General features: G+C 35.8%; 1 protein-coding gene across 2 annotated transcripts; it reads left to right on the plus strand.

Moving 5' to 3' along the window:
* Positions 1,674-21,390, plus strand: LOC109711535. 2 transcript variants are annotated; one of them, XM_020234647.1, is made up of 42 exons: positions 1,674-1,873; positions 2,383-2,461; positions 3,361-3,438; positions 3,515-3,595; positions 4,033-4,109; positions 4,204-4,258; positions 4,375-4,423; positions 4,608-4,745; positions 5,070-5,151; positions 5,285-5,363; positions 5,462-5,508; positions 5,635-5,829; positions 6,023-6,098; positions 6,601-6,681; positions 6,790-6,870; positions 8,005-8,081; positions 8,216-8,270; positions 8,369-8,417; positions 8,609-8,746; positions 9,601-9,682; positions 9,777-9,855; positions 10,173-10,219; positions 11,621-11,832; positions 12,013-12,100; positions 12,295-12,414; positions 12,540-12,658; positions 12,738-12,810; positions 12,900-13,019; positions 13,397-13,465; positions 13,545-13,715; positions 13,801-13,848; positions 14,017-14,158; positions 15,858-15,955; positions 16,597-16,741; positions 16,872-16,921; positions 17,010-17,120; positions 17,621-17,695; positions 18,524-18,589; positions 18,776-18,964; positions 19,052-19,162; positions 20,310-20,390; positions 20,762-21,390. In XM_020234647.1, exons 1-42 carry the CDS (start codon positions 1,772-1,774, stop codon positions 20,942-20,944), a joined length of 4,098 nt encoding a protein of 1,365 aa, XP_020090236.1. In that variant the 5' UTR covers positions 1,674-1,771; the 3' UTR covers positions 20,945-21,390. The 2 variants fall into 2 exon arrangements, with proteins under 2 accessions (XP_020090236.1, XP_020090235.1); XM_020234646.1 differs by having other exon boundaries at positions 1,676-1,873; positions 16,836-16,921.

A 21,725-nucleotide genomic window follows, 5' to 3' on the forward strand; every position in this document is an offset into this window, starting at 1 on the left:
TCTCTATTTTCCATTTAGTAAGAACACAACAAAGGAATTGTTGGAGCAAAAATTTTGTAGAAATCTATTTATAATATTTGTACAAATTAAAACCAATATCTAACAATCTTTCTAAAATAATTAATTCAGGAAAATTCTTTCCCACATTATAAGATCCTTATGCAATTTACATATTTTCGTCGGATTATTGGATACCGTTGGATGGGGAAAAGCAACAGCTACGTGTATACAAGTTTTACTATTTAGATTGCATTTGGTTTAAAATAGAAATTGAAATAGATTAAAATCGAAAATGGATTAATAAAATTTGGAATAGTATTCGGAATTGGAACAGTTGATTCCTATCCTTACTATTTGGTTGGATGGAAATCGAAGAACCAGTAATGGGCATGTAGGCTCTGGCCCAATCGGGCCCATATAGGAGCCCATTTACACAATCGACACTTAACGACTCTGTTGTTTGGTGAGCCCACGGGCCGCCAAGCGGCCCAAGCTGCATAACTAATGCTAGGGGTACCTAAAAATGTACCCCAAAGGCACGGATGGCAAAGTCTAGCAAAACAACAAATTGAACATATTTGAGCCTGTCTAATCAAAGAACGATGCAAAATAACACATTGGGAGTGTCCACTACATACATCATCATATATAATCGCGTTAAAAATTTTGCATACAATTACGCGAAGAATCATCTGCATTATCTGGAAAAAGCCGAGAACAAACTTACGTCCAGTTTTTCAGATAGGATATTTATTCATTGATTATTTGTCATTTTTATGGCACATTAAGCAGAGATCATTCGATCTCAAGGCTCGTGGAATTGTGAAAATTAGGAAATTAAGAAACAGTAACTTACAGATCTAAAAACGGGATTAACAAATTAATAAATCTATAGTTCACTGGGGACTTGGGATTCTCCCTATTCTGCTGCTCCTTGCTCGCCGCTCAATCACGTGATTCGTTGCTCGCGCTGCAGCCTCGTGCAGGTGGGATTATTGCATCCACCCAGTGCACTGCGTAGCGTAGAATTGCATCGATCATAGATGTTTTGAAATTCAGCATTTTAGCTCATAAGATGTGTTATATTGTTCAAAAACATATACATCAAAAGTTCTAAACATAAAATTTAAACAACTAGTTTATGCGAATTGAACAGGAGTGTTGATTTTTTAAATTAAATTTGATCTTTTTTTTGGGTCACATTTTAATAGTATTGGGATGTTCTACTACACCCGTTGCATCTAATACTTCAATGACCTCGTGAAGCAGGAGAAACGTATTGTTCTCGAATATCTGCAAACACGAGGTTGTCCTTATCTATGACACGTCTGTCCTACCTGGACTACCCAACGTTGGGTAGCGTACTGTAACGTGACACTCCGTTTCGAGCAACAATGACTAGTCTATGTTATCTCCCAACCAAATAATAATACAATTTATTATAAAAAAATATAAGTAATAAATCTTTACAGGTCAAGTTGTATTAAAAAATTTATCAGTTTCAAAATTTTATAAAAATAAATTATAAATTTTAGAGATTTAATTCAAACTTTTAATAAATTAATAAAAGTGTACATACATTTTTCCCGCTCGGTGCGACTCAATCGTGATACCGGATATCCGCAACGCAGTATTTGTGGGGCGCGTCATTAATTAACTCAATTAACAGGCCACGAGGGATTATATAAACCCGAAAATCACTCGTCACTCGTCCGCTCCTTCCACTTCTTTCTGTTGCCATTCGCGGAGTCCTAGCTAAGACACGCTTCTAATGGCGACGACGAAGGTGGTGGGATTCGTGGGGCTCGACGAGCTCAGCTTGGAGCTCGCCTCCTCCCTCGTCAAAGCGGGGTATCGCGTCCATGGATACGAGGTTCTCCTCCTCCTCCTCCACTTCTCTTCTCCTTCCTTTCTCTCTCATCTCCTTGAATCCAATCTCGTTTCCTTCAAGAATCGAAGGATCGATAGGTGAATTAGGAATCGTTCGACTTCTCCAATGGTATAGATCTCAGTGCTTCTCCTACGAGCTAGCGATTCGTGAACCAAGAATCGCTTTGTCTCTAGTGCTTCGACGATGAGATACCGACGCGTGAATGAAGAATCGCGTTTATTTGATGTTTTGTTCTGCTCTGTGTGTTCAAGAAACCACAAGAAACCAATAGTTCGATTCGAGAATCCATCTGATCACCATGCGCTAGTAATCTCGGATCAAGAATCCCGTTTCTTAGTTGTTAATTTGTTCTTTTACTCCTCCATCTTTTTGGAGTTCGCATGGCTTAATTTTGGACCTAATTTGATCCGGAAGAGTGGATTCTTGAGCTCCGATCCCGTAACAAAGTTCGTAATCTTACTTAGTTTTGTGGATCGTGTGATTGAATGCAGGTTGCCGGGCCGTCCGTGATGGACGGGTTCTTGGATTTGGGTGGTGTTAGATGTGAAAGCCCCATGAACGCTGCAAGAGGTCAGTTACTTGTTCTGTCTCCTATCTTGATGGCTGTATTACTCTATATTTTTTTTTTTTGAGAGAAGGCTGTATTACTCTATTTTGGGACATTTTAGGACGAGTATACTATAATGCAATATCTTACTCTATTTGCGAGTCAGGAGGATCCTGTACCGCATTATTTGGAGTTTTTAAAATGTTCTTCCATTTAGGATTTCGTTAATGCATAAACAAGGTAGATCAGTGGAAGGAAGCGTGGAAGAATTTGAAAGGAAAGAAATGGAGAAGTTATGGTTACTCTGCAGAAATAATAAATCAAACTCCCTGCGGTTGGAGAAGATTGAAGGCTACATCAATGATATTGATGTTGGAAAAATATTCGAAGATAATGGCAATGATGCCTAAATTTACAACAGGTGTTTGTTCAAATTTCTTTATGTTGACTAGCAGTTGACCGAAAACATTCACAGTTGTAAGTAAAAAATCTAACCCCACGGTGCAGGATTTGTTGGCATACTTGCCAAGATACCACTGATATGCCTATAATAAGCATCCTTTTATGTTTCATATGAGTGCCCAATGCTCGGCAGCTGTCATTGCAAAGGATCATATAGTCCTTTTCTTTTGGAGATCTTTCAGGATCAACTACGTGTGGAGCGAAAGCTCATGGTATAAGCATGTGGAAGTACCTTGTTATCTAGTAAAAGTAAATCAGCCATGAACTTCTATAATACTAGTACTAGCCTTATTCTTGAATAAAAATGGTCAACGGTTGACATAGGCTTCAATTATTTTTTGTGGAAACTAGCTCAATGTATTTCATCTGATTATCATTAGCATTTGTTATGCATCAGGGGTTTCTTGATTTGTTGTTATTTTGAAGTTTGACTAACCTGAGTTCTTTTTCCCTTTATCAGATGCTGCCGCTATCATTATATTGATTAATACAGATGATATTGCTAATGTATTCTTTGGGACAGAAGGCTTAGTGAAAGGTCTTGAATTCTCTCGCAATTTACTTTGAGCTAATTTAACTAGTATTGAACAAATTTATTTGTTTTTTGATGTTAGGATTGCAAAAGAATGTTGTTATCATCCTTCGATCAACATTATTACCAAGTCATGTTCAGAATCTAGAGAAGAAACTCACAGGTGCAGATTTTCATATCTCGTTGATCATTGAAAGTTATTCTTGATACTTCACTGCGGCATCAATTCTCTAGTGGACCTTATGTATTTTCCATACTGGTGACAATATATGAGTTTCCAGTTGTACTCTTAATTATTCTTGATAAAAGGCACTAGAATTAGGGAATGAATTTTCTGGGAGTGGAGAACAGGTGATTGAATTTTTCATGGCAATGACAAAAGACCAATTAAACATAACAACTTCATATTCCTTTCTTTCTCAAACATGGTATCTCTTTTCATCATTGATCTTATTTCATTGTTGAATGAAGATGTTGATTTCTCAAGTCTACTGTATATATGAATATTTTATTGCCTGCTTCATCAACAACAACAAGAAACTGGGTGTGAAGAGGGTCAAAAGATGATGATGATTATATAAAGCTGTATACCTTTTGCAGATATGGAAAAGGAGGTGTTTCTTGTGGATGCACATGTTTTTCAGGGATGTTCTGAGGCTTTGAGCCAAAAAATTGTTGTGAGAAAGAAATTGCACCAACATCTTCCATGCACCTTTCCTTCTCTTTTGATTGTAGTTTAGGTCTTAATTCTTTGTTTCATCACCTGCTTAGGTTATTGCATCTGGAAGGGAAAATGCAACACTACGTGCTCAACCTTTTTTGTCCGGTAAAAAGTCTATGCATTGTATTGTGTTTTCTTGCCGACAACACTCTTTGGCAATAAAGAAACTGTCTATGCACTTCCATTTTTATTACGTATTACTGACAACTGTTCTATAACAGCTCTCAGCGACAAAATTTATCTATTTGAAGGTGACATTGGTACCTCAAGGTAGGATTTAGTCTGGGTACTAAGTGGTATATGTGCAGGATTCTTTTGCAATACATACTGTTTGTTTAGTCTTTCTTTTGTCTAATTTTATAATATTCACAGGATGATTGATTTGGAATTATAATATCTGTACTAGAGAATTCACTTATTGAAATTCTTCTAATGTTTATTTTCGTTTTTGTAGTAAAATTAAGCTGGTAAATGATCTGTTAGAGGGCATTCATCTAGTTGCCTCGGTGGAAGCAATGTTCCTTGGCGTTCGAGCTGGAATTCATCCCTTGATTCTCTATGATATAATATCAAATGCTGCTGGAAGCTCAAGGTGATAGAACTGGGTTAACACGCATGTTTCTTATAACAAATTTTTTTTTTTTCCAAATCTTCTCACTATCTAAGGAATTACTTTTAAAGCACTGATATTTAAATTCAATATCACATTATAGTGCAATTTATGCCTTTATGCTGTCTGTTGTCCTTTGATAGCATTAGGATGTTTTGCCATCTCCTGTACTGTGGGAAGAAATTAATCATGTGAAATTGAATCTTTAACTTTCCTGAGGTTTTTCACTTTACCAGCTAAATTAGTGTACTAGCTTATTAAATAATACCTTTGTACGTTGTATGAAAATGACTTGTACATCTTCAGGATCTTCGTGGAGCTTGTTCCAAAACTATTGACTAATGATAGCTCTCTTGTGAAATTTTTGAGCGCCTTGGTGAAAAATGCGGTAAGGTCATAATCCATGTTGCATTGATAATATTGCCGTATGAAATTTCTACAAAACCTTCAGTGATGCTTAATCATTTACATACCTCATGCTCTTTTCTTCTTTTTACTTTTTTTTCCCTTCAAACAAATAGACATATGTGATGGGCATGGCTAAAGCAGTCACATTCCCTCTACCACTTCTAGCTGTGGCATATCAGCAGTTAATACATGGTATTCAACAAATATAACAATGTTTCATTCAGTAGGCGGTACCTAAATTTTCTTATTTATATTTCAGTTCCTTTATGCTTTCTTGTACTTATTTTCAGGTTGTTCAATGAAAATTGGAGATGAATTTTCCACTTCACCGGTGAAGGTATAGTTGGTGTTCTTTAAGTAGGCTTTTGAACTTTTACGCTATAGTCTGTTTGTGATCAAAAGAATCTTGTTTTCCAGTTCGAAGCTGGTTCTTTTATGTGCTTGTGACAACTTTAAGGCACAGGTCTGGGAACAAATGTTTGGAGTGAATATAAGAGACATGGCCAATCAACCATCTTATGATGCTTGCAAGTTGGCAGATCAACTTGCTACTCCATTAAAAATTGTGAACAGAGTTGGGTTTATTGGCCTTGGAGCTATGGGCTTTGGCATGGCTGCACATCTGCTAAGATCAGGCTTCTCGATTGCTGCTTATGATGTAAGATTATTATGGCCATAAAGTTAGTTTTTCTGTTAACAAATGTTTCAGTTTTGCCTAGTTTGTACGTGCAATTATACATCATTAACATACTTGATTTGAACATAATTTGCTACTTCCATTTGTTATGTTAAATGTTGTTTTTTTGCCTTCCCTATGTCATATGTGGTTTGTTGTTCTTTGACATATGTAGGTTTATCAGCCAACGCTGGCCAAGTTTGCTTACTTAGGTGGCAAAATAGGGTCCTCTCCTGAGGAAGTTTCTAGAGGTACTCTATAGTTTAGAAGTACAGAAGAAAAAGAAACTCCCTGTTCCAAAAAAGCTATTTTCTTTCCATTTAAAATTTTTCATCAATTTTGTGGAAATCTAGTAATACAGTCTCAAGTAAAATACTGCCAAGTACTCTCATTATGGTGCTTGAAAAGAAATTTTCCTTTTTACTCTTAATATATGCTACAATAATCACTCAGTGATTGTTTCTACTACAGTATGATATAATACATTGATTAATTCTAGAAGCTCTATGGAATTTAATCTTATGGTACTTACAAATCAATTGATAGCTTATCCCAAGTATTTACTTACGGCTGCGTCGACCATGCTGCTTCCTGGGCATGCATGTTGCATGTTCTTGGTGTACTGCTCCTCTTTCTAAAACACTTGGTCATTTTTTGTGATTGAGTCTTTGTTTCTTAGGATAGCTATATCCATGATTATCAGTCATTCATCCTAGTAAAGCATTACAAACATTAATTTGAGCATGCTTCCAGATGTAGAAGTGCTAATTGTCATGGTTGCAACTGAAGCTCAAGCTGAAAGTGTTTTATATGGGGATGCTGGTTCAGTGCCAGGTTACTAACTTCGTCTTTAGTGCTAGCTGTTAAATTTGTTAAAATAGTTTATCAATCAGTATCCGTACTTTAACAGTGTCTTCAATAATTGTCTGGTATTTGTTTCAGCTCTTTCCCCTGGAGCAACCGTTATTCTTTCTTCTACAGTCTCACCTGGATTTATTACTCGTCTTGAACAAAGATTGAAAGGTAAGACTTCATTCAATCAAGTACTCATCAAAAGCGAATTTCTCTGCTTATTCTCGTATCTTCCTCTTTCTGTACCTATATTTCCTTTTGTTATCTTCCTATTGCTCTATATTACCTTTTTATACTATAGACCTTGCTTATTAGATTTGGCAAACTGTCAAACTCACTATTTTTCTAGGCTTTAAGCTGTGACAAGATCGCTTTTAACTTTTCCAGCTTTACTGCATTATCCGAAATAAATTACAATCAGTTATCCCTAACATTACCCGGCTAGCCCTTATTTCTATTACTACCAATAAAAAATTGCTCTTATAAACTGGTAGAATATCTAATAAAATGAACCTATAAACCAGGAAAGGTGAGAGAGGATATAATGAAAAAGGGGAAGGCAAGTTAAAGCATGATAAATGTCATGGTTTCAAGTTTCAGATGCAAGGCCAAAATCATCTTTTTTAAGGTTAAATTACAAAAATCCCCCTTGCACTTTAGCCCCTATCTCAATTACACCCTGCATTAAAAATTGCGTCAATGATTTCCCTGCACTCTGTCTCTGTTTCAAATAGGTCCAACAGTTTGGGATAATTGGTGAATTAGGTTATAAAATGAGTTGGTATATCAATTTGTTCCACATCTGAAAATTTTTCTAATTTACTAAAATGAGTCGGTATGTCAATTTGTTCCACATCTGAAAATCTTTCTAATTTGCAACTCAAAAAACAGATTAAAAAAAATTAGATAAAAGAGATCTCCTATTTTGCTAATACTATCAAAATTGACAGTTTATTGAATAATTTTATTCAATTTAATATGATTTTATTGCATCAGTTATTACTAACTTCATCTGCCAATTTGTTTTTATAAAGTTTTACACCTGAATTCAACAATTATCCTAAACTTTTGGACCTATTTGAAAGAACAACATAGTATAGGGCGATAATTGAAGCAATTATGCAGGGGAAAATTGAGACGGGGGCTGAAGTGCAAGGGAGTTTTTTTTTTTTAAATTTAGCCTTTTTTAAAATCTATAACCAAACCGAAACTCAATACTTATTTTATATAGGGCCTATCTTTTAGACTTTGGACTCCCATGAGCATATGATGGGACATTGTCATTATTTTACCACTTCATTACAGGTGAAAGCAAGGATTTGAAATTGGTGGATGCACCAGTATCCGGTGGTGTAAAAAGAGCAGCAGATGGGACACTAACGGTAAATTTTGAGCCCACATTTTTTTTTTTCTTGAAAAAATTTTGTTAGAAAAGAAAGTATTAGCACAACTCAAATCTTGCATATGTTATAGACTCAGAAGTATCTTATCTTTCACACCATCCATTCTTTGATAGATAATGACTTCAGGCACTGAAGAAGCTCTTCAAGTTGCCGGTTCTCTTCTCACCGGTAATGATTTATGTAATTGCTGGTTGGAAAGGACTTGCGTTCGCTGCATTTATAGAAATTCATAAGTTATAAAAGTTGACTGGTTTTTGTGTATGCAGCACTCAGTGAGAAGCTTTATGTCATTAGAGGGGGATGTGGAGCTGCTAGGTGAGACATGTTTGAGATTGCATGCATGAGGATATTGCCATGTATTTGCAGCTTGATTTTCTTGCAAAATTATGTACAATTAATTGGATACAAATCTGTCTATCGTGAGTCCGCGATAGATAGTTAACTTCCCAATTCCCATGATACACATTAGCTCCAAGTATTTATTCATCCTGTGCATGTCTAACCAGTTCTGTAAAGATGGTCAATCAGCTGCTTGCTGGAGTTCATATAGCTGCTGCAGCAGAAGCAATGGCATTTGGAGCTCGACTAAGTATACAAGCCAGAGTACTGTATGAAATCATTCAACATGCAAGAGGCTATTCCTGGTCAGTTTCTTTGTGTTTTTTTTTTCCAGTTGTATGTTATTTTGGGTAAATGATGGCCAATTTTAACCAAATACACTTACTTCCCTGCAAATTCTTTTTTGCCTTTTTACTTTATCTGCGGCAGACTCAATGAGCACAAGTGAAAAATATGATCACAAGTTCTGCCATAATAAGCAGGCAATCATTTTTTGTTCTATGCAATCTTTGCATGTTCTTTTTCGCCGAGTATACTTGAGCACCACGATAAGCATTGAGGAACTTTATGTTCAGGATTTATTGTTGTATTTACCGATTGTATCTCGTGTTGAAGTGATGTTTGTTTGTACTGCAGAAGCTTAAACTATATAATTTCAATTGAAATGCTGCCATATGCAATCAACTTTTCACTAAGGTATTCCAACAAACACTTTTGACCAATATCAGCAAAGATACATTTCTTTCCTCGTTGATTGATTCACCCCAATGGGCTGGTCAAGCGGGAGCATATGACTAAGCTAAAATTCTCGCACAAATGATGGAAACATCCATATCCCCCCCCTCTCTCTCTCTCTCTCTGTGATTTCATATCATTGATCTTGTTTTATTCCCTTGGAACTAGCATTATAGTCTTGAAGAAGCAGTCCGTAGAAGAAGAGATGGCTCTGCTTCACAGTATGTTGTCTTCTATCGATATAGATGAACATTGCTTTGATGCATATCAAGTTCTTTAAGGATTTTTTTTCAAGAGATATTTAAGATGCTCTGCAGAACTCTTTTCTTCTTCCATGCAATGTTGCTATAAAGATATGCTTTTAATTAATATTATTATATTAAAACTCAGAAAAGTTGCATAGTGAACCCATACTTCATTGCAGGATGTTTGGAAATCGTGTACCACACATGTTAGATGATGATTATACACCCTACTCTGCAGTGGATATTTTTGTCAAAGATCTTGTATGAACTACCGATTCCATATACTCTGCTTCTTTGCAATGCAGCGTTAAAGTAGATGAGACCAGATTTTCTGATACTCTTTTTTCTTTTCCAGGGTATTGTTTGTAATGAAAGCTCCAACTTGAGTATCCCACTGCATGTTACAACCATTGCTCATCAATTATTTCTTGCAGGTCCTGTTAAATCAATGAAGCTCCTCAATTTTTTATTATTTATTTTATCCTTGAATATACCATCTTGATTGAAATGAGCATCATAACTTGGATCCTTTTTCCCATATGTTGGTTGCGAGTATTGGAAAACTTCGTATCGTTTACTTTTAGACCAGTGATTATGTAAATTAACTCCTTCTCAATTGGAGTTTTTGTATTATTTGGAATCATTAGGAATCTAAATGAAGTATCAATTTCTTGTTTCTCACAACTGTGCACACATTTTACTCTATTAGAACTGATTATCTTAATTATTTCTGGATGCCATTATTGAACAGCCTCTGCTTCTGGATGGGGGCGATATGATGATGCTGCGGTTGTGAAGGTATATTTATTTTGTAAGAATAATCCCAATTTTACGTGGTTAAATTTAGAAATCTCTCCTTGTAACATTGAATATTGTAACCGATGAAGCAAGGATTTAAATACCGTGGCACGGGATCGTGCCAGAAACTTGCCGGCACGATACAGCACGATGCGTGCCGAGCCATGCCGATGCATGCTGGTCACAAAAAATACATGTGTGCCGACACATAACGGCATGAAATATCTATTTTCTTTGGCAACAAAATATTCTAATTGTTTAATATGCATCTTTATCAATTCTTTTGAACTTTATTGAAAAAATTACTTACTAATTTAAATAATACAAGGTCTTGAGCTGTGCTATCGGCACAGGGGCTGTATCATGCCAATATCTTGTTGGCACGATACGACACGGTGGATACAGCCCGTGCCGATGGGCATTTAAATTCTTGCGATGAAGTATATTTTGTAAGTACAATCCTAATTTGGCTCAAGAATTATACTTGGTTGGGATCTCAAAACCCTAGATTAGGTCTAGGCATATGGTATGGTGGCTCAGGCAGTCATTTTTCGTAATGATAAATGGAGATGGAGGTACGCAATAAGCTTATGGACGCTGAATTTGTAGATTTAAGTAGAAAGTCAAAAAGGTGACACAGATTTAAAAGGAGAAGGCAACATAAAAGACTAGATAGGATGATATGCGAACAATAGAAGTGATAAAATAATATAAAGAAAAGAAAACAATAAAACTTGTCCTTGAACAATGAACACTTGGGTGTTTTACCTTTTCTAGCAAAGTAAGTATGCCCAACAATTCTCGACTGTTTGGGAAACATTTGAGACTCTCCTTGTTTCTCTTCCCAGGAAGATCACATTCACTGCAAATTCTTTTGTACAAGGATTTAAGTGCTGGCACGGGGTCATGCTGAAAACTTGCCGGCACAGTGCATGCCGGGCTGTGCCGATTAATGCTAGTCACAAAAAATGTGTGCCGACACGTAATTGTATGAAATATTTATTTTCTTTAGCAACAAAATTTGTAATTATTTATTATGTAGTTTTATCAGATCTTTTGAACTTTATTGAGAAAATTACTTTCTAATTTCAAGAATAAAGGGTTTTGAGTTGTGTCATTGGCACGGAGACTATATCGTACTGATATCTTGTTGTATGATACGGTACGTTGGATACGGCCCGTGCTGATGGGCACTTTAATCCTTGCTTCTATATTGCTTGCACTAATAGGATGTTAGAAATGAAATCAAATGTCTAGTGCAAAAAAAGAGTAACTAGAAGTTAGTAACTAGAAGTTGCATTGACACAACTAACAATTGGGCGTCCCATCAAAAGGTTGCTATTGTATGTTATCTCACTATCAGTCTTACCTATAATGTGTATTTTTCTTATGTTTCTGCAGGTTTATGAGATTACTGGTGTCAAAGTTGAAGGAAAACCACCAGTTCTTAGTAAAGAAGATGTCTTAAGTTCTCTTCCTCCTGAATGGCCAGAGAATCCAATGGAAGATCTTCACATTTTGAAATTCCAAAATAGTTCAAAGGTTTTGATAGTGTTAGATGATGATCCAACTGGAACTCAAACTGTCCATGACATAGAAGTACTAACAGAATGGTAGTCTATGTGGTTAATTTTTTTTGTTTGTTTTAAATTTGTTGGTTACCACATGCTGTGCTATACATTCTGCTGAAAGTGATTTTCTTCCTCCATGTGATTCTTGACTAATTTATGTGGTTCAAACTTCATTTTGGTCAAAACATTTATTTGGTCTGACAACAAGATTTTTTCATGCAGGAGTATTGAGACTCTAGTAGAGCAGTTTAAAAGAAGGCCTGTGTGCTTTTTCATTCTAACTAATTCGCGATCACTGAATGCTGACAAGGTAGAGAATTTACAATTACTAAACAGTAATAAATCTTTCTCTAGAAGTCCCTTAAAGGAAAATATTTTGTTCTACTGCTCTTATCGACTGTTTGTAGCTCTTATCTGGAATCTAACACATTGTATAGTGATTATATAATCCATGGAATAAGTTTCTTATCACATAAACATTGTTAAGTTCTGACTGTTTTACAGGCAGTCTTGTTGACAAAAGACATCTGTAGAAATATAGAAGCTGCAGCTAGAACAGTAAGTGATATTAGTTATACCGTAGTCTTGCGAGGTGATTCAACTCTTCGTGGGCATTTCCCAGAGGTATTTGTTCTTTTTCCTTTTTTCTTTCCCTCATTGATGTCTTGTGATTCTATCTCTTCTTTGTGTCGAATTGCCTCTTAAAGGTTTTCACACCTAATTGAAATTCTGTATCTTACGATTTTCAGGAAGCCGATGCAGTTGTTTCTGTACTAGGTGAGATGGATGCATGGATCATATGTCCATTCTTCTTTCAAGGAGGACGTTACACCATTGATGATATTCACTATGTTGCGGAGTCTGACAGGTAATCCTGGCTCTGTTTCCAGGGGTTTCTGTTATCCTATTTATCGCTGAAATTTAAAGCTTGGGTTTTCTTCTTCTAGATTAATTCCTGCTGGCGAGACTGAATTTGCTAAAGATGCTGCCTTTGGTTACAAATCTTCCAATCTCAGAGAGGTATCATTCTGGAGGCCGTTTTATTGTATATGTATAAAGTTACAATCATAAAGGTCATGGAGGAATAAGAATGATTACTTGATACTTAGTGGGTTGAAGAAAAAACTAAAGGGCGTATTCCGGCCGACAGTGTCTCCTCGATTTCTATACAACTTTTGCGCAAGGAAGGACCAGCTGGTGTTTGTGAGCACCTCTCCAGCTTGGAAAAGGTACCCAAGAATATCCTCTTATATACAAATATTAAAGCAAAGGCTACTTTAGTGAATATGGTTACTTTGTTACTAAAGGTGGAATCTATGAAAGTAATGCCGTAAAAAACAAATTGGTCCTTTTTTAAAAAAAATATCTTAAGAAACTGGTGAAACTATTAGTATTGACTAAGCTTTGTGGATCTTTGGATTGTATAATTGACTTGACTTCTATATATATATATATATATATATATATAGCTTAAATGTCAAAAGATATCATTTTGTTTTGTATTGCTGCTTAGGTGATAAAAAAAATAGATTAGATAGGCTAGAAAATCTATCTAGTTCTTTAGTATTACACATATTTATGCACTGTATGCAATGTTTTTCAACAGGGTTCAGTGTGTGTGGTCAATGCTGCGAGTGAAAGAGACATGAATGTATTTACAGCAGGAATGATTCAGGTATGCCAAATAGCCGATTGCCTACCTCTAAATTTTATTTACATTGTTAATCTGTTTCTTACGGTAACTTTCTTGGTAGGCCGAGAAGAAAGGAAAATGCTTTTTATGTCGTACAGCTGCAAGCTTTGTGAGTTCTCGAATAGGCATCAAGCCAAAACCCCCAATGTGCCCCAAAGATCTTGGCATAGAAAAATGTATCAGTGGTGGCCTCATAGTTGTCGGTTCTTATGTTCCAAAAACAACAAAGCAGGTTCGAATCTCTACTTGTGGCTTGTGTTCTTCTTTTAATTTCTGACATCAATATATTTTGCTCAGCATAATTGTTCCTTCTGTAGGTCGAAGAACTTAAATCACAATTTGGCCATAACCTGAAAATAATAGAGGTGAGTTTTCCTTCTGATTTCTAATAAAAAGCAGGTCATGGTAAACAGACTTGTTAAGATATCCTAGTTGCTTCTTTGCCAATTTGTCTAAAATTTAGATGGATTTGATCTTAGATTCTTTGACATCTTCATTTTGTATCTTGTTCTCTCATTTCTGACCCTATGCAGGTTTCTGTTGATAAAGTCTCCATGAAGTCAAACGAGATGAGAGACAAAGAGATCATCCATGCTGCTCAAATTGCAAATGCTTCTATAAAAGCACGGAAAGACACTCTAATAATAACCAGCCGAGAGCTCATTACTGGAAAATGTCATTTTTCATCTCTCTCTCTCTCTCTCTCTCTCTCTCTTTTTAAAGTGCACTAAACCTATAAAGATGTGGCAATTTGAACGTTTGCCGAGTGATGCCGGTAACTTTAAACAACTAAAACTCGGGTAAGCTAGTGATCCGTTTACTATAGCTTTTTATTATTTTAAATAAAAGATCCATGAGGTTTATGAGATCTAGTTCAAATTGCCTCGGCTAGCTGCTAAGCTTTCAGCGTTGTAGCTTTTGCTCGATCTTCGTGTCTTCCGAGGCACGAAGGCTATCGTATCATCTACACATATATATATATATATATATCNGTAAGATTTTTATTTTCAGCCGTTGATTTTGAGCCCCTTCGTTCACTAGGCAAATGATATCGTAAAATCATAAAATTTATTTTCTAGGTACCTCAAATACTCTAGATCAAATTTAACGGAGCCGATCGACGATTCGAAAGTCGCAACATCGAAAACGAGCTGGAAGCACGGAAGGCTCCGTGCTTCCGATAGCATAGTAGCCTCACTCTATATATATTTATGTGTGTGTGTGTGTGTGTGTGTGTGTGTGTCTAATTGAATGTGCCGATGAAAACTTAAAGTATCATTCAAATTATTGAGTCTTTGCTCTATATGAATATAACCATTTCAGTGGTTCAAAAATGGAGGAAAACATAATTAATACAATTCTGAGAAATATCAGGATATAGAATGAACAAAATGATCTTGATAGTAAATATTAAAAACCCTAGCATATTTTGGTCATTATGGAAAATTAGACAATTAGCAAGAAGGTATCTGCAAGAAGTAAGATTACGGAATGCAAGTTGTACATGATAAAGGCAAAAAAGGGATACAAGAGGACAAAATAAAGTTATTCTGACAGCACTCTTATTCTTTTAGGATGCCAAGTAACATACTTTTGCCTTGTAGAAATGAGTAGTTGGATAGTAATATAGTAAAGGTCAAATCCAATCCAATAAGTCAATCAGCCGAAGCTCGATAAAAAGGGTGTGGAAAGGAAATTGGAATGATTTGTGTTTCTTCAGATTCAATCTAATTAACCAATAAATTGATACAGTTTCAATTTTTACAAGCTGCTTTATCAACTGCTTAGGTTGGGCACACAGTATTTGGTGTCCGAGATTTTTTCGACTAAATATTGTGCACCTTGATCTCAAATAATATGTATTATGTGGCTTGAGCTTCAATTGTTCATTTGAACTTGTGCTGGAGATTACACAATATACCTAAATTGGAGTAAGTTGTGTTTCTGCTAGCTTTTTCTAATTAGGACCCCTTACTAGTTTGTAGAATCTAATTTGTTCCTTCCATATCTGTTTATTTTTTAGAATCATTTGCAATCAGCATTTTAGTGAGCTCTTGCTCCTTTACATCTTTTCGTAACTATTGACAATCATAGTTTACGCATGACTTAAAATGGAAAAAGGTAAAAGACAATATTATCTGTTGTGCAATTTCACCATTTCTTTTGTTCCTGACCATATTTTATGATAGTTGTTAGTATTTTTCGGCTTTCCTATTTCTATGTGGGAATGTGTGATGCTTTTTTTTGGTCCTAATTTGGTGTCTTCCAAGTAAATATATATATAGAAAACTATGGTCTTCTTTCATGGATTCTTAGTTTTAGTCACTATTTCCATGGTCCAAAGCTCTTATTACTATTTTCTTTTATTGCGCAGCTCCTGAAGAAAGTCTGGAGATTAATTATAAAGTCAGTTCTGCTTTGGTTGACATTGTTAGAAGCATTGACTCCCGACCGCGTTATATCATTGCCAAGGTACTCAAACAAATGCAAAACAACATCTTTCCTTGTCATCAGCTTTCTAAATATACCCTTAGTACCTAGTTAACAGTTAGTTGCTAGCAAGGAAGCCTAGACCTCAACCACTATAAAAAGAAATTACTCTCTGGTGGACTTTCTTAATATTAGGTCATGGCTCTGTGGCAGAACACTTTGATTAGTTAAGTGAAGAAAAATCATATGTAAAGTGTAGCGTATCATTATTGAGTGTTCTATCTGTTTCTCTATCTCTCAAATGCAGTAACTAGTAAATTGTAAGACAAACTTGGGACTCAGTCTAGCCAGCTAAGTTTCCAAGAATATCAACCTTCGAGTTTTTATGCTAAACATTTTTATTTATTTGTTGCTTTTATTCTGAAGAGATAAACCAGCTATGAAGTGTTTTACTAATTAATGAAGCGTCAACTGCAAGCAGGTTGAGAATAGAATACCAAATTGGGTTAGATCGCTTTTTCATTTATACTTTTGTGTTTTTACAAATACAATTTCCCTAGTATTGTTTTATTCCTGTTGTAAAGCTTTCATAATCATGAAACTATCTATGACAGACTATAGCTTAACAAGTAGATAAAATGAACATCTGAATTTTTGGGTGTTTTAACTATGTTTCGGTACAGGGTGGAATAACTTCATCCGATCTTGCTACTAAAGCTCTAGAAGCTCGGTGTGCTAAGGTAATTGGACAAGCATTAGCTGGTGTACCGTTGTGGCTGCTAGGTCCAGAAAGCAAACATCCTGGTCTTCCGTATATTGTTTTTCCTGGTGATTATATTTCTTTAGTGTTTTTGGTAAAAGAGATTACTCCTCGAGCTTTTATTTTTTCAGTTCAACCAATGTTTTTCTTGCCTTGTAATAGGTAATGTTGGTGATAATTTTGCTCTGGCAAATGTAGTAAAAAATTGGGCTCGGCCTCCTAGAAGCTCAACAAAAGAACTACTACTTGTAAATTCTTTATGATGTTTGTTTTTTTCTTTTTTTTTCTCCCTTTTTGCGTTAATCTTGTTTGGCTAAGACGCTTGTTCTCATGTAGAATGCAGAGAAGGGTGGATATGCTATTGGTGCATTCAATGTCTACAACATTGAAGGTATTGAAGCAGTTGTTTCGGCTGCAGAAGCTGAAAATAGTCCTGCTATCTTGCAGGTGTGCTGGTTATGGCTTATACTAATTTATTAGAAAAATACAAAATCCTATTGTCTAAAGAAATTAATTGAGGACCTTAGCTTTCTCATTGGTGGCTAATTCTTTTTAGCTCTGATTAGATTTACAAGTTTCTTTGTCATTCCAACTAGTCTTGAGCATACCATAGCATGCCTTGACCTTATTTCCTAGTATTTCAGACTGAAATTTATGGAATATGTCTGCATGGTTTAGTTTGATATTCTGTACGTTACTACCTTTGTTTTTTCCACCCTGAGAAAGAAAAAGCTATTATAGTTTTGCTTATATATTTTCTCACAGAATTTTGTTAAGAATGTATCAAAATTTATTACCATTGGAAGATCTGTTGAGGGGGATTCATTACGATTGTTTGTAATCTATTTTATTGCAAAAGATAAAACATTAGGAGCATAATATCATCATCAGGAAGATAGTTGGTTTATGGACTTCGGTTTCTGAATCGATTGAGTTTTGATTTCCAGGTTCATCCAGGTGCTCTAAAGCAGGGAGGATTCCCCTTGGTTGCTTGTTGCATTTCTGCTGCTGAACAGGCGATAGTAAGCACACCAGAAAATATAATATGCTGATTTTTATTTTTTTTTTATTTTTTTTAAAAACCACGTGCACAATTTCATTAACAAATACTCCTATATACTTTTATGTTAGCAAACGCGTAAGTGCATCCGGAAAATATAATTTGCTGAAAATGTTTTCAGCCATCTGCACAATCTCACTAACAAGAACTCTCCTTTATGCTTGAATGTTAGCAAGCAAATGCAATAATTATAATTGTAGAAGTATCATTGCATGAAGAGTACAATGTTTGTCACTATAAACATCATCTCTTTCCATGCATACTAGGAATCTTACAAGGTCAGATGATCGGTGGATTGTTCTTAATTGGCAGCATTCAGGCTCATGAAAGCCTAAAGCCAGACAACCCACTTTATAGAGCTCCTTCTGAGCATGGAAAAAATCTATAAAAAGGAAAGATGTACTGACCACAAGGCATAATCATGCTGAGGCTAAAAAAGAATATTAGAGTCTTCACATGTCATACCTGATAAAATAGTTCCAGATATTAAAGGACAAGTAGTTTAACTTTGTAAGCTTTTCCATTCTGATCATACATTCTTTAACAACTTCCTATACTTGAACTTACAAGTAGTTTAACTTCGTAAGCTTTTCCATTCTGGTCATACATTCCTTACAACTTCCTATACTTGAACTTTTTAATACATATAATGCCTAATCATTATCAACATTTAACTACTGTCTTCAAAATGATTTTCACACCATATTTTTCATACTTTATAGCATTATTGTATGTTTCTGTCCAATTTTCAACCCTATCTACCTAGTTACTATTCACAACAACATGGCAGGTGCCTATCACTGTTCATTATGATCATGGAAGTTCCAAATCTGAGCTGCTTGAAGCTCTTGAGCTGGTATGTATGAATTCAGAGTCATTACTTCATTTCAAAGACATAAAAGCTTCTATCTAGCAGTTGCATAATGTGTTGTCACTTCCTGTCTAGGTTTTCTCTTCCTGAAGTGAGTATATGCTCTTATTAGTTATATTGTTTTCTTGATTCTGCTTCCAACTTTGGACTGCCTTATCGGTACTACTACAGGATTTCGATTCAGTCATGATAGACGGTTCACACCTCCCTTTAGAGGAAAACATTTTATTCACAAAGTATATATCTTCATTGGCACAAGCAAAAGGGATGTTGGTGGAAGCTGAACTTGGGAGGTTGTCGGGCACTGAAGATGGCTTAACAGTTGAAGCTTATGAAGCTAGACTAACTGACGTTACCCAGGTAAATTTACTCTGTTATTCAATGGGCTTCAAGAAAAGTACTTGCTGAAGATTTAACGTTGTTTATTTTACCGGTGATGGTGGTCAGGCCCAAGAATTTATTGATAAAACAAACATCGATGCTTTAGCAGTGTGCGTCGGAAATGTTCATGGATCATATCCGCCCTCTGGTCCCAATCTCAGACTCGACTTGTTAAAGGTCAGATAAAGGCAATCAGGTCTTCGTAGTTCAATAGATGAATAGGAACTCTCACAGTTGTTTTTACGAGTGTTCCAGTCTAAAGATCCGTAAAGTTTATCTTGGTAGTTCAGTTCAAAAAGTAAAACATTTGTATTTGCATGTCAGTTGCAATGCATATTTTCTCTTTAAGGTGTCATGCAAAATATTTGTGTCAGATATGACCAACATAAAATCAATGACAAGATAGCACCTTGAGAAGCAGAAATTTGCCTAGTAAAGAAACTAAGCTATGAATTCAACGTCTTTAAATGATAAGCCTGAAGAGAAAGATTGGCTGAAACTTAACCTAAACTAGGTTGGCTACAATTGGATTTTCAGGTTGGGTGGGAATTGTACTGACAGTTTAGCTATCTTAGCTTCAATATTAATGATCTTACAAGGATTCCATCGTGAACAAGTAAAGTCTACAGGGGACTATTTTATGAGCAAGCAAATAGAATTTTGTGTAATGTTCCAATCACAGCTTATCATTTTCAATTTTCTATCTAAAATAGGCATCAAATTACAAATACCCAATCCTTAATATTGTTGTACTGAAGCTCTATGAACTTAAAAAAGCCGCATCACCTTTTATTTGGAAGACAAATTATTAGCAGTGATGAATAAAAGTATTACAACAAATACTAACATAATAATATGGCCTTTGTATACAGCGTCCTACTCTTATAAATTGGAGAGAATTAGAACTACCAAAAAAGTAGACTTTAGGTAAGTAGAATAGAATCATTGAGGAGATGAGCCTCTTTCTTTGCTTTGGATTAGAACTTCGAATTGATAGTATGTGTCCTATTTGAGCTGTATGTTAGCATCTATACAGCCTTTTCCTTTTCTGTAAGTCTGTCACAACCCCCTGGTTGTCCGTCCAGAAAATATACATGTCCCTGTCCGCCTTTTGGATCATAAGCATGCATTTTGGAAGGCTAAAACATAGGTGCCAAATGGGTCATAAAATGGATTATTGTTATGATTGCTGCTAGCGTTCATAGTATTAGTTTCATTGACATTAACTTTTAAAAATCATACTTCAATTCCAATGGCATAATTTTGCTTCCGATTCTTGGTGAGATTTTGTGTTTTCCCCCTGATATATTAAATCGCATCACAGGACCTTCGTGCATTAACAAGAGAAAAGGGAGTTAGTTTGGTTCTCCATGGAGCATCTGGATTGCCGAGGGAACTCGTTAAGGTGCGTAAGTGCTTTATGCAGAAAGCTATTCATCTTGTTGCATGAATATAGTGATACCCCTCAACAAACATCTCATAGTGATGTGATTGTTTGGAGAAATTGTTTGGAGACAGCCAATGTACAGGAGTCTGTTAAAGGCTCAAAAGGAGCATTTAACAGGAAATGCAGTATACTGATGGTAAGAGGGGAGTTAACTAATGGATTATGCAGAAGAGCAAACCATCAATATTGCACCTTTATTTCTGATTAGATGATTTGCAATGAGTGAATAGTAAGAAATGAGCAATAGTAAGAACTAAAGTGAATTAGTGGCGGCATCATGCTTATGTAAGTACTCTCTCTCTCTCTCTCTCACCGCCGGTGTTGAGCAGGAATGCATTGATTTAGGCGTAAGGAAATTCAATGTGAACACAGAAGTTCGAAAGGCTTACATGGAATCTCTTAAAGAGCCACAAAAAGATCTTGTTCTGGTGATGGCGGCTGCAAAGGAGGCAATGAAAGCAGTAATTGCAGAGAAAATGCACCTCTTTGGTTCAGCTGGAAAAGCATGGTAGAAAAGCGGAGCGAAAAGCTCTGTTAGCTTCCCAATCGAGCATTCTGATGAAGATCTCATCAAAATGCTCTGGCTTAATCATCACGCACAGCTTTACTATAACAAAGCAGTCGGGATGCCTAAGTTCCAACCATTTGGGCCAGCTACATGTACCAGTTTTTTATTTGCTCGCGGAAATGTTTGCCGGATTGTTTAGTTACCTTACACCTATTTCCTTTTCTCTGCTTGATACAAGCTATGAAAGGGACATTTGCACCGCATAGGCCTAGGCCAATATTATGTTATCTAGTCATAAATTATGGACATTTTAGAACGGGCAACAGATACTCTCATGGGCGTGTTAATTAAAAATGTGCTCTTTGGTTAAGGCTTGTTGATAGATCCGCCAAAGCAATTTGGAGACGGTACTGGTAAATGTTTTCAAGAGTTTGCAATCGCTTGCAAAAAGAAGAGATTGAGTTCTTCCCTCTGCTCTCTCATGTTACAAATTATGCTGTCAGTTATCTTGAGTTTGATCACTCACTATTTCGTTCTGAAATGGCCCAAGTTTATCATAGAAAACATAATTAATGATGTATGCTCCTTTTAAAAATATGAGCAATACTGTCTACACTCTAAAGGTGGGCATAAATCATACATTTTAGGGAAAACTTCAAAAACCCCCCTGTGGTTTCGTGCATTCTCACTTTGCTACCCTGTGGTTTAAAATGTATCAATTTGCCCCCCTGTGGTTTCGTTTTTATCTTTTTGTTATCAATTTTATTATTATTTTTTTTTAAAAT

Source organism: Ananas comosus, linkage group 6 (genome assembly GCF_001540865.1).
Source record: "Ananas comosus cultivar F153 linkage group 6, ASM154086v1, whole genome shotgun sequence".
Classification (NCBI taxonomy): Eukaryota; Viridiplantae; Streptophyta; class Magnoliopsida; order Poales; family Bromeliaceae; genus Ananas; species Ananas comosus.